This window comes from Cololabis saira, chromosome 16, assembly GCF_033807715.1.
Source record: "Cololabis saira isolate AMF1-May2022 chromosome 16, fColSai1.1, whole genome shotgun sequence".
Taxonomy (NCBI): domain Eukaryota; kingdom Metazoa; phylum Chordata; class Actinopteri; order Beloniformes; family Belonidae; genus Cololabis; species Cololabis saira.
In genome coordinates, this window is record NC_084602.1 from 36624864 (window position 1) to 36639755 (window position 14892).

General features: G+C 41.9%; 1 protein-coding gene across 1 annotated transcript; it reads right to left on the bottom strand.

Moving 5' to 3' along the window:
- Positions 1-1127: 1127 nt before the first annotated feature.
- Positions 1128-14417, bottom strand: LOC133462465 (deubiquitinase DESI2). The gene is made up of 5 exons (XM_061743721.1): positions 13965-14417; positions 5417-5489; positions 3727-3820; positions 2622-2763; positions 1128-1352 (listed from the first exon to the last, which is right to left on the bottom strand). Exons 1-5 carry the CDS (start codon positions 14001-14003, stop codon positions 1128-1130), a joined length of 573 nt encoding a protein of 190 aa, XP_061599705.1. The 5' UTR covers positions 14004-14417.
- Positions 14418-14892: the final 475 nt, after the last annotated feature.

The following is a 14892-nucleotide window of genomic DNA, read 5'->3' on the forward strand; positions in this document are numbered from 1 at the left end:
GAGAAGCGCTCGGTGACGTCATCAGTATTAGCAGCACCATAATCTTTAAAATAAGAGCGACTAAGCTCTGTTAGCTTAGTTTGGTTTGCGTTTGAAGCCAGCACCTAGTGGTCTCGGGACACGCTGCCTCCATGTGGTCTGACGTGGTACTGCTACATCAGGAACGGCTAGGAACCGGGAAACGGGAGGAGCCTGACCCTTCCTGTAGATGTCACATCATAATCACCAACAAAAATAAAGAGAGCAAAACAAGAAATAACTTAAAAAAAGGAAGGATTAAAACTTGATTTGTCATTTTCACATCGGAGCTTCAGTACCGATGAAAAGCCGTCTCTCCGAGCCTGAAACAGAGATTTAAAGGACCAGATACTCCAACCGTTCTGTTTTCCTTTTGTCGTGTCCTCCCGTCTCCAGGGGAGGAAAAGTGTGTCCACTACAACACAGGAATCACGTCCAGGTGTTAAAGTCCGTTTCTCATCTTGCAGGTTATCAGACCATCGTAGTATAAATGTACAAAAGCCGAGAGAAAAAGTCGGTTTGTCAAGGAGTCAAGGAGTCTCTGAGATGTTTACAGGCTGTTGAAACCGACGACGTGTCGTCCTTATCGTTTTCTGCCAGGTTGCTCTTCAAACTTCTTTTAAAAGGTGTTTTACTTTTTTAAATCCTCTCAACATGCAGCATTTCCTCTCGTTCAACCTTAAATGAACCCGTTAACCCCTCGACGGCCGGAGAAATGCTCCACACGAGGAAAACAGAGCTGAGGACACGAACCGAAGGCCACGAAGAGGTCGTTAGCTTGTTAGAACCGAGCAGATTAGCAGTTTTTCTGGTGACGTGGACTATCTGGGAAGTTATTCTACAAAAGCAGCAGAGAAGGCCGGGGACGAGGCTGACGAGGGTCTCCAGGTTCCTGGACGAAGACGAAGAGTAATGTACGACACACTTCAGAGCTGCACGAGTCTGTAGGTGAAGTCTGATCCGTTGCTGCGGTCAGCTGACCCGCAGGGGTCCGCAAGGGTCCGTAGGTCTCTACAGGTCTCTGCAGGGGTCTGCAGGGGTCTGCAGGTCTCTGCAGGTCTCTGCAGGTATCTGCAGGGGTCCACAGGTCCACAGGACCCGGGGGCGGCTCAGACCCGGGTGTGGCGGCAGCCCGACCCGGCGGCCCCGGGCGGCGAGCCGTCCTCGTCGCTGGACTCCTGCTGCTCGTCCCGGCGCAGGCCCAGGCTGATGTGGCTCTGCAGGGCGGCCGGCGTCAGCCACTCCCGGGGCAAGCAGCTCTGCAGGAAGGGGATGCAGGAGCTGAAGTACGCCAGCCGGTTCACCCAGCGGGGGATCTCCCGGCCGCACAGCAGCTGCAAGAGGAGAACAGTTGTTGGAGCAGCACAAACACCTGAGATATCAATTGCAACTTGTTTTATTGCTTAAAGGGGACCTATTATGGCATCTAATGTCTATTTTAAACAGGCCTTGAATGTCTTAAAAACAAGCTTTTGATTTTTTTTGCTGAATAAATTACAAATTCAGCCTCTTAAGCCTGGATTATGGTTCTGTGTCAAACCAACGCAGAGCACCGCCACCGTGACGTCGTCGTGAACCTTCGGACTTCTCCGTCACTCCATTTCTCCACGGTGCAGTCCCCCCCGTGACCGCTAATTCGCGATCTTTTCCTGAATGGTTTATCTGACTTTTTCCGGTCACAGTGAATCAAAGAGATAAGGACAACTATTGTGCAAAAAAACAAAACAAAAAAAAAATCACACATACACGAAGAAAAGAGCGCTGAAAGTTCACGACTGCTTCAAACCGGAAACCGGAAATGCGTTGCTTCCAAGCGAACCAATCACAGCCCTCTCTGTCTGCGTGTGGTCTGCGTCGCCTCGACGCGTTGTTACAATTTATGGGAGGTGCAGGTCAGTGACGGCGTGTGGTCTGCGTCGACGCAGACCACACGCCGTAGGCACGGCGTCGTTTTGACGCAGAACCATAACTCAAGCTTAAGCCATGTCTTTATCTTCCCATTCTCTAACCTCATTATCTATGCAGGATTCTGAGTGGGTGGGGCTATGATAATGAGGCTCTGTGCTGATTGGCTGCCTGAATGACGCGATACACCGCTACGAAAAAATAGTGGAAGCTCCGGCCGGCGGAGTTAAGCCTGAATTATGGTTCTGCATTGGTGTAACGCGGAACCATAAATCAGCCTTTACACCGCTGCGGCCAGTTAGGACAGTCCAATAGAAAATAAAGCAATGGAATTGATTTTGTCGCTGACGCTCGCTCGCATCGTTATGACACGGTGTAAAGGCTGATTTATGGTTCCGCGTTACACCAACGCAGAACCATAATTCAGGCTTAACTCCACCGGCCGGAGCTTCCACTATTTTTCCGTAGCGGTGTATCGCGTCATTCAGGCAGCCAATCAACACAGAGCCTCATTATCATAGCCCCGCCCACTCAGAATCCCACATAGATAATGAGGTTAGATAAAGACATGGCCCAGAGGCTGAATTTGTAATTTAGATAGAAAAAACTATCAAAAGCTTGTTTTTAAGACATTCAAGGCCTGTTTAAAATAGACATTAAATGCCATAATAGGTCCCCTTTAATTTGTAAATCCTGACCTCGGACAGCGAGGAGGAGAAGTGGTTGCAGTTCTTGTGCATGAGGTGGTAGGCGTTGCCCTTGAACTCCTTCCCCAGCTCCTCCATGATCTTGTCCATGTCCTCCACGGTGAAGTCCGTGGTTCCCAGGACGATGGCCTCCCTGTGGGGAAGCAGGGAGCGGCGTGAGCGCAGGGCGCGGCCACGGCAGGCCCGGCAGGTCAGTGTGCGGGAGCCTCACTTTTTTAGAGTATTTTATTTTCAGCATTTTTCAAGGGTCAATGACGAATAAGGATTTAACAGGTCAATTTTAAAATAATAATAAAAAAAGAATATCTATTGCAGTAGTTCAAACATTAAGAATGTTGTGTACACATAAATTCATATAAAAAATTTAAATTAAGTGATTCCAGAGTTTTTTGTCAAGATGAATTGGCACTAGCCTTAAAAAAAAGATCTTGACATCTTTTTTTCAGTATTATACAAAAATGGTTGTTTTTTCAATGGTCGATTGTGATTGTGATTGTTATGATTATTCATAAAATGGACATCAGTCAAACTTTGTTTGTATATTATGATGGAAATATAAATACAAATGTGTTGCAATCTTACACGCTACAAGACACTTCAGAAATCATGCCAGATAGGGCAGAAGATTGATTTAAAAACATTTAAAGTGATTTCAAAAAAACTTTTCAAAACAAGAGTCCTGGTCGGACGGTCGCACCACATGACATTTTGTGACAAAATCCCAAATAACTAGTATTTTTTGTCAAATTCAAGTGAGTCCATATGTGGGACAGGTAGTTCATATATATGGTGTTTTTTATCCATTTAAACCTTTTTTGAATTAGAAAAAAAGTCTGTTTTTCAGAAAATATAGCCGTCACGTCATTGACCCGTATACATGAAAACACAAACACAGAACTTCAAACTTCCTGGCAACACACAAGGCCAGTGAGAGAAACTTCTTTTGAGCTTTTCTTAATCGGGCATCAATATTTGTAGTATCTCCTAATAAACATGTCTGAGGATCTAATGGAAGACGCACTCCTAGAAGTTTTTTCATGATGTCAGAAAAATCCTGCCAGAATGTGTTAAGTGTTGTGCATGGCGGGAGCCTCACTTGAACTTGAACGTCTCTCCCAGCTCGGCGGCGTTGCCGGGGCTGATCTCGAAGATGCCGCTGAAGGGGTAGGGGTGTCCGCCGTACGCGAACTCTGAACAAAACACAGGGTGGAAACATCAAACCACTAATCACCCGGGAACAAGCCAGTAATCAGCCACGGGCTGAGATTAAATCATCAATTACATCATTAGGCTCTGATTCAGGCGTCTCTGCGGGGCGTTCAGGGAACGTCGGTAAAATAACAGGTTGCGTCCGTCGTGCGGCCTCTGATTTATCCTCCGCAGCAGCTTCACTGCTGAGGAGTGAGACACTGACTACGTTTACAGTAGTCAGTACTTTCTACCGTCTACAAATACAGAAATGTTCATATCCTTCATTACATTTATGAAGTGATTAGTCTCCTTGGTTTCTCCGTGTTTATAAGAACTTCCTGGACTCAAAAGACCAGGATTCCTTGTGAACAGAGCATGAGCAGAAAACAAATTCATGTTCAGTTTGATGGGGATATTCCATTTGGCGTTTACATGACCCAATATTCAGGTTAGAAAAGGAGTAACCCAGGGGTCATATTGGGGTTTTTAAAAACCCGAATATGAGCAAATTCGGGTTATTCAAAGGGGTTATTGGTGTTTACATGGACATGCAAATTTGGGTTATTGCCAATATTCGGGTTTTAAAAGGGTTATTAATGCATGGAAACGCAGTCACAGGGACTAAGACCGATCGATTACCTTTGAGGCTCCATTCTTCACTATCATCGTATTTCTCTGCTCACAGGATCAATATTTCTGGTTCCAAGGGCATAAAGGAGTCCTGGTGATCAGCTTCCTCGCTGGTCACCGGGACTCTATGGAGAGAAAACCCACTAAAAACATGTGTGTGTGTGTGTGTGTGCGTATTACTTGATTTGTGCATATGATCTGATTTGTGCGTATTATCTTATTTGTGCGTATTATTAGATTTGTGAGTAACTTGCTCGAAGTTACGCTCAAAACGATAATTACGAATTCAAAAAGCCTCCTATACACATAAATCCTTAAATACGCGTGCAAGAATTGCCTGATGCACTTGCACAAAACTATATATACGCAAAAATGGTTTTGAGACTCTTCTCTCCAAAAAGCCTCACAGATTCGTCTGTATATGTTGCATTTAAGGACTGGTGGAAAGCTGGGACATGTGCGTTATTTGCCCCGATACTTAGTTTCCTCTAAACTCATATTGTGAACAATTGTGGGTCTGTGTAAGAATGAATATCTCATCACTCCGTGGTTATAACAACTTTACTTTGTAATAATCTATCATTCCTTATATAGACAGATCTGCATTTATGGGCCTAACAAAAACGGTCAAATCTGGAGGCAAGACGACGGTGATGGCATCACGGTGGTCTGAAGTAGGTTTACTTTCTTAGGGGAGTTGAATACGAGGCTTCTTGGAGGCGTGAAAAGAGCCTCAAACCCATTTGTGCCTATTTAACAATTTGTGTGTGTAGGAGGCTTTTTGAATTCCTAATTATCATTTTGTCTGTAACTTCAAGCACAAATCAGATAATACACACACACAAATGTTTTGAGTCGATGTTCTTTCCATACGTCTCCGTCTCAGAGCTTTGCACATTTAAAATAAAATCCTCACAGCGTGAGTCAGGTGTGACCCAACGGGAGAAACCGGGTCACGCTCTCACCTCGGCCGTAGATCTGGATGCCTGAGTGGAAGACCCCGATGCCCAGGGTGGAGGTGTATTCGTTGATCCAGTACTGCAGAAACAGGGAGATGACACAGAGTCATGGGGAGGCAGAACCAGAACCAGAACCAGAACCAGAACCAGAACCAGAACCAGAACCAGAACCAGAACCAGAACCAGAACCAGAACCAGGCCACGGCGGGCCAACGGCTGTGGAGGCCATTTCATTTCCTACTGGACTTACCTCAAACTTTATTTATAGAGTTTAAAACAACCGAGGTTGACCAAAGTGGGTAAGATGAGACAAAATACGAGAATACAATGAAATAAAAAAATTAGAATCAGTTTGAAATAAAATTTTCCCAACATCCACTAAAACTAATCAAAAGCAGGGAGAAAAGGTTTTTAAAGCTGATCTAAAAACCTCAAGTTATCGTGCAGATCGGACATTAAACAGCAGGTTATTATTATTGTTGTTGTTGTTATTATTATTTTGATTATTATTATGATTATTATAATTATAGGTATTCTTATTATAATGGTTATTATTATGGTTATTATTCTTATTATTATTATTATTATTATTATTATTGTGGTTATTAATCGTATTATTATGGTTATTATTATTATGGTTATTATTATTATTGTTGTTGTGGTTATTATTAGTATTATTATGGTTATTATTATTATCATTATGGTTATTATTATTATTATTATTATTATTATTATTATTATTATTATTATTATTATTATTATTATTATTATTATTATGGTTATTCCGCTGGCACAAAGGCTCTGTCCCCTCTGGTCTTCAGTCGTGTTTTGGGGCGACCAGCAGCAGCTGATCGGAGGATGTCAGTGACCCGGCAGTTTGTGGGTGTTGAGGAGCTCAGTCAGATAATGGGGGGGGGGGGTGGCGATGCCATTAAGAGCTGTAAAAACAATCAATAACATTTTAAATCTATTCCAACAGCAACAGGGAGCCAGTGCAGCGCAGCCAGGACTGAGGATGTGTGGTCACTCAGGCCGGGGCCTCCTGCAGTCGTCACGGTGACCCGAGGCAGCAACATGCAACGTTCAGACATCACATATCATTTAAAGGGGACCTATTATGAAAAACAGGTTTTCTCTGTCTTTAACATATATAAAGTGGTCTCCCCTCAGCCTGCCAACTCAGAGAAGGAGGAAAGCAACCAAATTCTGCAGTGTCTGTACAGCCGCTTGGATGAGCCGTCCAGTGTGATGTGGATCTACGAGCCAATAAGATTCTGCTCCCGTCGTTACGTAACCAAAATGCAAACCACATCCACAACTATAAAACCGTGTAACTGCATGAGCGTCCGACTATCGTAGCACTGCGTGACATCGTCTCTCTGTCCATCTCCCTCCAGCAGCTGCCACTTTATTGAGGTTTTTGTAGTGAAATGAGGAGGAATCATAGAGATAACTTCTCATTTCAACTAACTGGATCAGCCGTTCCTCATCCGTGACTGTTTCCTACAGCGCTTTCAACCGGCTTTCAACGCGAGCGACAGGAAGAAAATAGAAGCAGGGCGTCCGACAAATGTTCAGCTGAAAACGCAGCGCCGCGTCAGGCCGCGTCGCTGTGGCCAGTTAGGACAGTCCAATAGAAAATTAAAGCTGCAAGCAGCGATGAACGGGCCCTCGCACTCATGGCCACTGCCCCCCATAAGCATATCAGCAATCATGAAATTGCATCATGGAATTGATTTTGTCGCTGACGTTCACTCGCATCGCATGCATGACACGGTGTAAAGGCTGATTTATGGTTGTATGGTTTACGGTGTATCGCGTCATTCAGGCAGCCAATCAGCACAGAGCCTCATTATCATAGCCCCGCCCACTCAGAATCCTGCAAAGATAATGAGGTTAGAAACGGTAAAGATAAAGACATGGCCCAGAGGCTGAATTTCTAATTTATATAGAAAAAACAATCAAAAGCTTGTTTTTAAGACATTAAACGCCTGTTTAAAATAGACATTAAATGCAATAATAGGTCCCCTTTAAAGATAAACAAACAGCCAGTTTGGGCCGAGCAACGATGACCTGAAGGACCAGGTCGGGATCTTCTACCCCCCCAGCTCGGGCCATCCTCGTCGGGAGCCCCTTCAGTTCCCTGCTTCTAAAAATGAGTAGAAGCATCTCAATCATTAGAAGGAGTGCCTATTTTGTAACCAATACAATTATTAAACAAGTTATACAATCTCTGGTTTTGTCACATATTGATTACTGCCCAGTAATCTGGTCTAACGCCTCCAAACATGAAATAAATAAGATCCAGCTTACCCAAAATAGAGCAGCGAGAATCTTTTTTTTTTTTTTTTGGGCTCTAGTGGCCCTTTATTCAAGCTGCAGATATGAAAGGGGTAGAGAGAAAGATCGGGGATGACATTCAGCAAAGGTGCGCAGGCCAGGATTCGAACCTGCAACCGCTGCAGGAGGAGGACTGTAGCCTTAGTATATGAGCTGCTGCTTAACCCACTGCGCCACCGAGCGGCCCAGCAGCGAGAATCTTTAGTATTTTATTTTGCTGAAGTTTTGTGACGTTTCGGGTTTATTTTCACTATTTATTTATCTTAAAATTTTCTTCTATTGAAATACGTTTTTTGTCTTTGTTTTTGTATTCGCCTCATTTAGTATGCACTTATTTATCTTTAGTTGTACTTGGATTTATCTTTAATCTATCTGTTTTTGGTTGTTATTTGTTTTTTTCATTTAGGAAAATTCATTTTCTTTTTTTTCATTGTTTTCTGCTCATTATTATCTTTAGTTTTTATTTGTTTTTGTTTTTTTGTCTTCTTTTTCTTTTTAGTTGTTGTTCTTTTTACTTGTTATCTACTTTGTTTTATTCTGTTTAACTAACATTTTATATTGTACTGTAAAAGTTTTATAGAAATTTATATTTGTACTGTTGGACCCCAGGAAGAATAGTTGCTGCCTCAGCAGGAACTAATGGGGATCTGAAATAAATAAATAAAATAAAAATAAAGGTCCAGACACCCATATGATTCATGGAGAAACCACAGCCCCCCCCCAGACCCCCCTGAGAGGACACAAGAGCACGTCCACGCTGCCCCATCTGTCCCACATCAATAATAAATCACATTTCCTCCCCCAAAGCCCAACAATTAAAGCATTTCCACTCATGTTTCTAGACCCCCCCCCCCCTAACAAACCCCCCAGCTAATCCAGCCGACTTCCCCCGGAGCAGAGACTCAGTCCCACACACTGATGCTTAACTACTCTGGCACCCGTCTACATTCACCAGTTCATCCAAGTTGATGAAAGGAATTTAAAATGTGAATCTGACGGCCAGAGCCCTCGGAGTTCAGCGGGCCGGACGTGAACCGAGACGTCAGGAGGGGGTGGGGGTCCAGAATCAGGGTCAATAAAGACAACTGCAGTCCCTCCACTGACCACCAGGGGCAGTGGCGTACTCCAACAATGGCCACGGTTACATGATGTTTTTTAAATCGGAATTAATTATTCCGAATTAAATAATTCAGAATTAAACTATTTTCCTTCGAGTTTACAGGGAAATAGTAATTCCGAATTGAGGTTTACATGGAAAACACGTTTGATCGGCTTTATCCAATTCCTCTTAAGGTCTGGGGGTTGGGAAGGTTCTGATTGGATAGGGGGGCGGACCGGAAGTTAAACTACCGGAAGAAAAACTAACTTAGCCGCTACAACTTTGAAAAGCTCACAATTTTGATGTTTCCTGCGATCTGTTCTTGAAATTATATCCAGGTCCTCCAAGCTATTTATTAAATAAATGGTCTCTGCTCTTGACCAGCGTTTACTGCGTGCTGCATCTTGAAACTTTGTTTGGAAAACAAGCCCAGCGCGGAATATAAGCCCCAGACGGGCGAGGGAACGAGCAGAAAGAAAGATTGGAGTTAATTTAAAGAGGAATGAGTTTATACATGATCGCGGAATTATTCTATTCAGATTTAAAATGGGAATAAACCAACCACTTACTTCGGAATTAAGCTTAATTCGGAATGGCCATTTTCATTCGGAATTAGGTGTTTACATGGTCATTTTTAATCACTTTAAATCGGATTTAATTATAATTCTGAATTAAAGAGGAATTAAACTTCCCATGTCAACCCACTTAATATGTCCAGTTCTTATTATACACTCGATGGAATAAGAGGCCAAATAGTTGCAGACCCTCACACGACCACTAGGGGCTGATTCCATCTTAAAATGTCCAATTTACAGAATAAAACAAACATATTTACACATGTTTTGGGCTCAATTTCACATCTACGAGGGTGAACTTTTTGTAACTTAAATAAAAGCCACACATTTATGCAAAACCGATGGTTTTTCTTGACTAAAAACTTCACTCCTTTCCATTTTGAAACAAAGCATTGCGTCTTTATATCCCGCTGAGAAGGTTTCATTGTAAAGGGAGTCGTTCTGGTGCAGCAACACGTTGCATAATCCTCACAGGCGTCTGAATGAGGGGCCTTGTCCTTCGCTGGTGCTCGTACGTCGGATTGGGAGGTCAGAAGGTGCACAGAGTGTATAGAACTGACACTTCCCGTCTCTTTCCCACCCAAACCTTCACCAGTCTGACTAATTAAAAACCAGATGAGTCCATCTGGTTCCACAGGGTTCTATTTTGGGGCCATTACTCTTTATCATTTATATAAAAGATCTGGTCAATTGCTCAAAGGTCTTCCAAAAAATCATTTTTGCGGATGATACAAACCTTTTTATATCACATAACAACATTCGAGAACTTCATGAGCTCCTTAACAATGAACTCTCTAAGGTGGATAATTGGTTTAAAGTAAATAAACTCTCCCTTAATATTAAGAAAACAAATTATAGCCTATATAATTTTGTTCCAATACAGAAATAAAGAGAGTAAACTCTACAAAGTTCCTTGGGGTCCTCATTGATGACTGTCTAAATTTTAAATGTCATATAGAACACCTTGTACAAAAACTAATCTAAATATGTCGGCCTGTTTTTCAAACCGAGACACCTGCTTCCACGCTCTGCCCTTCTCATCCTTTATAAAACTTTGTTTGAAACACATTTAAATTACTGTAATATTATTTGGTGTAATACTTATCCCAGTCATCTAAAAAAATTTGACGTTTTACAGAAAAACATTATCCGTGCCATCTCCTGGACTGAATTTAATTCACCAACTTGCCACCTGTTTGCCCACTATGGTATTCTTTGCCTTAAAGAATACAATTACTTCCATAATGCTTGTACAATATATCAGGTGGTCTCAGGTTTGAATCCCAGATTAACTCAACTCATCCCAATCTCCGTTGTTCCCCTGCACACCCACAAAACTAGACATAAACACCTTATTATAGGAAAAAAACGTAAACTTGTGGGAACAAGTTTGAGTGTTGTGTGTCGGGGAAACAGATTTGGAACGAGTTGAATGAGCCTTAAAAAGTCACAGTTCATCTCCATATTCAAACGCCAGTTAAAGAAACAATTGCTAAGCTCATATATATATAAATGTACTATTCGGGACCACAAAATGTTTCACGTTAAATGTTTGTAATGTAATGTCACATAATGTAAGTGGTAGTCTAGTATAAAGTGAATGTTGTATTGTTAAAGCCCAGTCCCAATACTCCCCCTACCCCTCATTTTCATCACTACCCCTAAATTTTGCGCGTTCCCGTGAGGGTAGTGGTGTCCCAATTCCTCTTTCCACCTAGGGGGAGTGAAGAAAACGAGGGGTAGTGGCTATGAATCTGTCCCTACGGATCGAGGGTTTTGCGATCCTCACTAGCTGATCTAGGGACCCAAAAATTTCCCAGAATGCTTTTCGTCGCCATTTGTGGACTGAATGAAAAAAAAAAAACATGGCGGACATTTCTTATTTTTCAGTGAATAAAATCAGTATTTTGAGTTAGTTTCTGCATAAAAATGAGTTTTGATTACATTTCTAGCGAGAAATATATATTTTACTTTCATAATATTCACTCAGTGAATTTACATAATCACTTTTTTGCCCGTTGTTCGCGAAGATCGCGCCGGAATAAAGGCTGTTAGGTTACGGCCTAGGTTACGTAACCTACGCCGTAGGCTCTGCGTCGATTTGACTCGCCGAAGGTTACACGGCGACGCGCGCCGTACGCCGTACCCTACGCCGTACCCTACGCCGTACCCTACGCCGTAGGCTCTGCGTCGATTTAACGCGGAACCATAATCAGCTCCCGAGCCGGCAGCTCTTCTCATCCCGAAAACTTTGGATCAAATTTCTTAACAGCCGTTATTTGGATAAACTGAGCCCAGGTTGGGGATCTTAACGGTTACTTTTAGGCCTGAAAAAATATTAAAACTTAATAAAGTGCCATATTAACAGCGCTACAGCTGAAATTAAAGCAGCTTTTGGCTCTCAGCTTCCTGATTTTAGGGGTGGTGCTGAAAGTAGGAGTAGTGGGAGTATTGGGACAGACCTGGGAAGATTTCAAGTGCCCTAAAATATATCCCTTCTTTTTTAGGGCTAGTGAAGAAAAGAAGGGGGAGTATTGGGATTGGGCCTAAGTGTGTATATAAGTGTAAGTGCATGTATGTATTCCTGTCTACTGTATTTATGTTCATTGGCTCCTATCATAAGCTTTTGATTCTCCAGGAGACCAATTCACATGTGTGTGAATAAATCAAATCAAATCAACAATCTGTAATCCTGGAAGATGCGCTGCAGACCCGAGTTTCCCAACCCAGTGTGGCGTCGCTCCAACACACCTGGCTCCAGCCAGTGGGCCGTCGGCGGGCTCGTGTACACCTTGATGACGAGCTGATGGAGGTCCAATCAGGGAACACCTGGAACGAGTCGCCCGACGTGTCCCGAGGACCAGAAACCTGCCGACTCGTCATTTACTGTCTTTTAAAGGTAGGGTATGTGATTTCTGGATTGTTTTTTTTTGAGAGATGGGCAAGTAGAAAGCACGTACAATTGCTTACCATGCCTTTATATCTTTACAGATGGACGTAGATGAGAAATAAACCATCGACATAGTTCAGTTGACACAAAATGTCAAAATTGAACAAAAATTAAACTGATATTCCTCCAAAACAGGAGAAATATCAGACCCCGGTTATTCCTTCATTTGAATTTCAAAACATTTTTGATGATATAAAGGCCATATCTGGAAATAATTCATTCTTTTTCCAGTTTTTGGTCTCAGAGGGCCGACAGAGGGTGAAAAATGTTAAATCTGAGACCCAATACTAATGCAATAAATCACGATTGCTGTTGCAACGACGACCACTATTCATTAAATTAGAAATATCTCATATTTCATGCATGTGTGTTGTTTATTTTATTATTTTTTAATAAAATGAGTTGCATCATGTATTTAAATGTTTAAAGGGTTAAAATCCTTAAAGTTATTGAGTATTTGGTAGTTCTGGGTATTGGTGCAGTGATTTTAGGGACTTTGATTAAATAGCAGTTTTTGGCTCAAGTAAGTCAGAGCGATACACAAGAGTTAAGTTAGTTACTTGTCATTTTAGACCCTGAAAGTCTGATTCCTGAGTCACCTTTAAACATTATGATGGAGATGATGAAAATAAAGTTGGATTTGTTAAAATCAACCTCCTGAAACACGATCACTATTCATTAAATTACAAATTGCACGCGCAAGGGCCTGTTCATCGCTGCTTGCAGCTTTAATTATTATTATTATTTTTTAATAAAATGAGTTACATCATGTATTTAAACGTTTAAAGGGTTAAAATCCTTAAAGTTATTGAGTATTTGGTAGTTCTGGGTATTGATGCAGTGATTTTAGAGACTTCGATTAAATAGCAGTTTTTGTGCAGGAACATTTTTGGATCAAGTAAATCAGAACGATGCAATTAAGGAAAAGATATCAGCAAATATTTTTTTCAACTAACATTAAATAGTAGTGGTTCATGTGTTAAAAGCAGTAGGTTTTCATATTAAAAGCATAATTTGTTGTAAACTGCATAATTACTCATTAGACCCTGAAAGTCTGATGCCAGATTCCCCTCTAAACATTATTCTGGAAATTATGAAATGACAAATTGTTACAGATTACTTTTGTAAGACTGTATTTGACCCGGTCTTTGTACGTTTTGACCATGTAAACGTAATTCTTGCCATTGTAAGAATGAGCTGTACCTGCTGTATACTGCCCTTACTTTTTAACAACTTGTGCTTTTTATTATTTTACCCCTTTTCTTATCATCTTACTTCATTTTATCTGTTATTTATGTTTTAACTGTGTCTTGCCGCTTTTAATGATGTAAAGCACTTTGAATTACCTTGTGTTGAATTGTGCTATACAAATAAACTTACCTTGCCTTGCTTTAAAAACATAATTTGTTGTAAACTGTGTAATTACTTGTCATTTTAGACCCTGAAAGTCTGATGTCGGAGTCACCTCTAAACATTATTCTGGAAATGATGAAAATAAAGTTGGATTTGTTTAAATCAACCTCCTGAAAGTGTATTTCTTCACATTAAATTTCAAAATAAAGCTGTGACCATGTGGGTCCATTAACTCACCATATCATACACGTTAAGGATGACGGGTTCATTGGCCATGGCTCGAACCTGAGCCTGGGAGGAGATGCCTGGACCTGGATCTGGACCTGGACCTGGATCTGGATCTGGACCTGGATGCGCTTCTCATCCCCGCAGAGGCTCGATGGCGGCGGAGGACGGAGGAGGCGGAGGATGCGGAGGAGAGGCGGCGGAGCAGCGCGGCTCCATGGCGGCTGCAGGCGGCTGGTCCAGCGGGGGAGACCCGCAGCATCACCCGGCGTCCAGCTACCAGCGTCCCCGGGCCCCGGGGGGGAGGACGGCGGGCTCGGGGCTCATGGATCCTCCTCCTCGGTCCGTGCGTGATGCGGCTCTGCCTCCTGCCCGATTACATCATGGATGAAGCTCGGATCCTCCTCCAGCTGACGGGAGGAAGGACAGGCCGCCGCGGGGCGCAGCAGCGCAGCATCCTCTCACCGAGGGTTGGCTCACAACCATACCTTTTTATTGTTAGTTTTCTTTTTATTGTATTTTCTTTTTCTTTTTTTTTCCCAAAAACTTTATTTCGCAAAAACATGAAGTTTACAAATTATATATCTTATAACATAGAAATCTACGGAAGAGTATTAGGGCCATGCAGGAGAAAAAATATTTGAGAGGGGAAGATTTTTTTTTATTGTGCAGAGAAAAAAGTCGAAATGTCGAGAATAATGTTGAAATACAATTTCAACATTTCAACAAAGTCTAAATTTCGTGAATAAAGTCAACATTTCGAGAATAAAGTTGAAATTATTCTCGAAATTGTACTTCTGGTCTTAATTTGAACAATACAGGACTGTCTCAGAAAATTATATTGTGATAAAGTCCTTTATTTTCTGCAATGCAAAAATGTCATACATTCTGGATTCATTACAAATCAACTGAAATATTGCAAGCCTTTTATTATTTTAAT

What these genes read in the sequence shown, in the direction of transcription:
- LOC133462465 (XM_061743721.1), bottom strand. Translation starts at nt 14,003, where the DNA reads ATGGCCAATGAACCCGTCATCCTTAACGTGTATGATATG. An exon ending in CATCCAGATCTACGGCCGAG is followed by an intron (nt 3,821 to 5,416) that starts GTGAGAGCGTGA and finishes TGTTTTGTTCAG; the next exon opens with AGTTCGCGTACGGCGGACAC. An exon ending in TCTCCTCCTCGCTGTCCGAG is followed by an intron (nt 1,353 to 2,621) that starts GTCAGGATTTAC and finishes CTCCTCTTGCAG; the next exon opens with CTGCTGTGCGGCCGGGAGAT.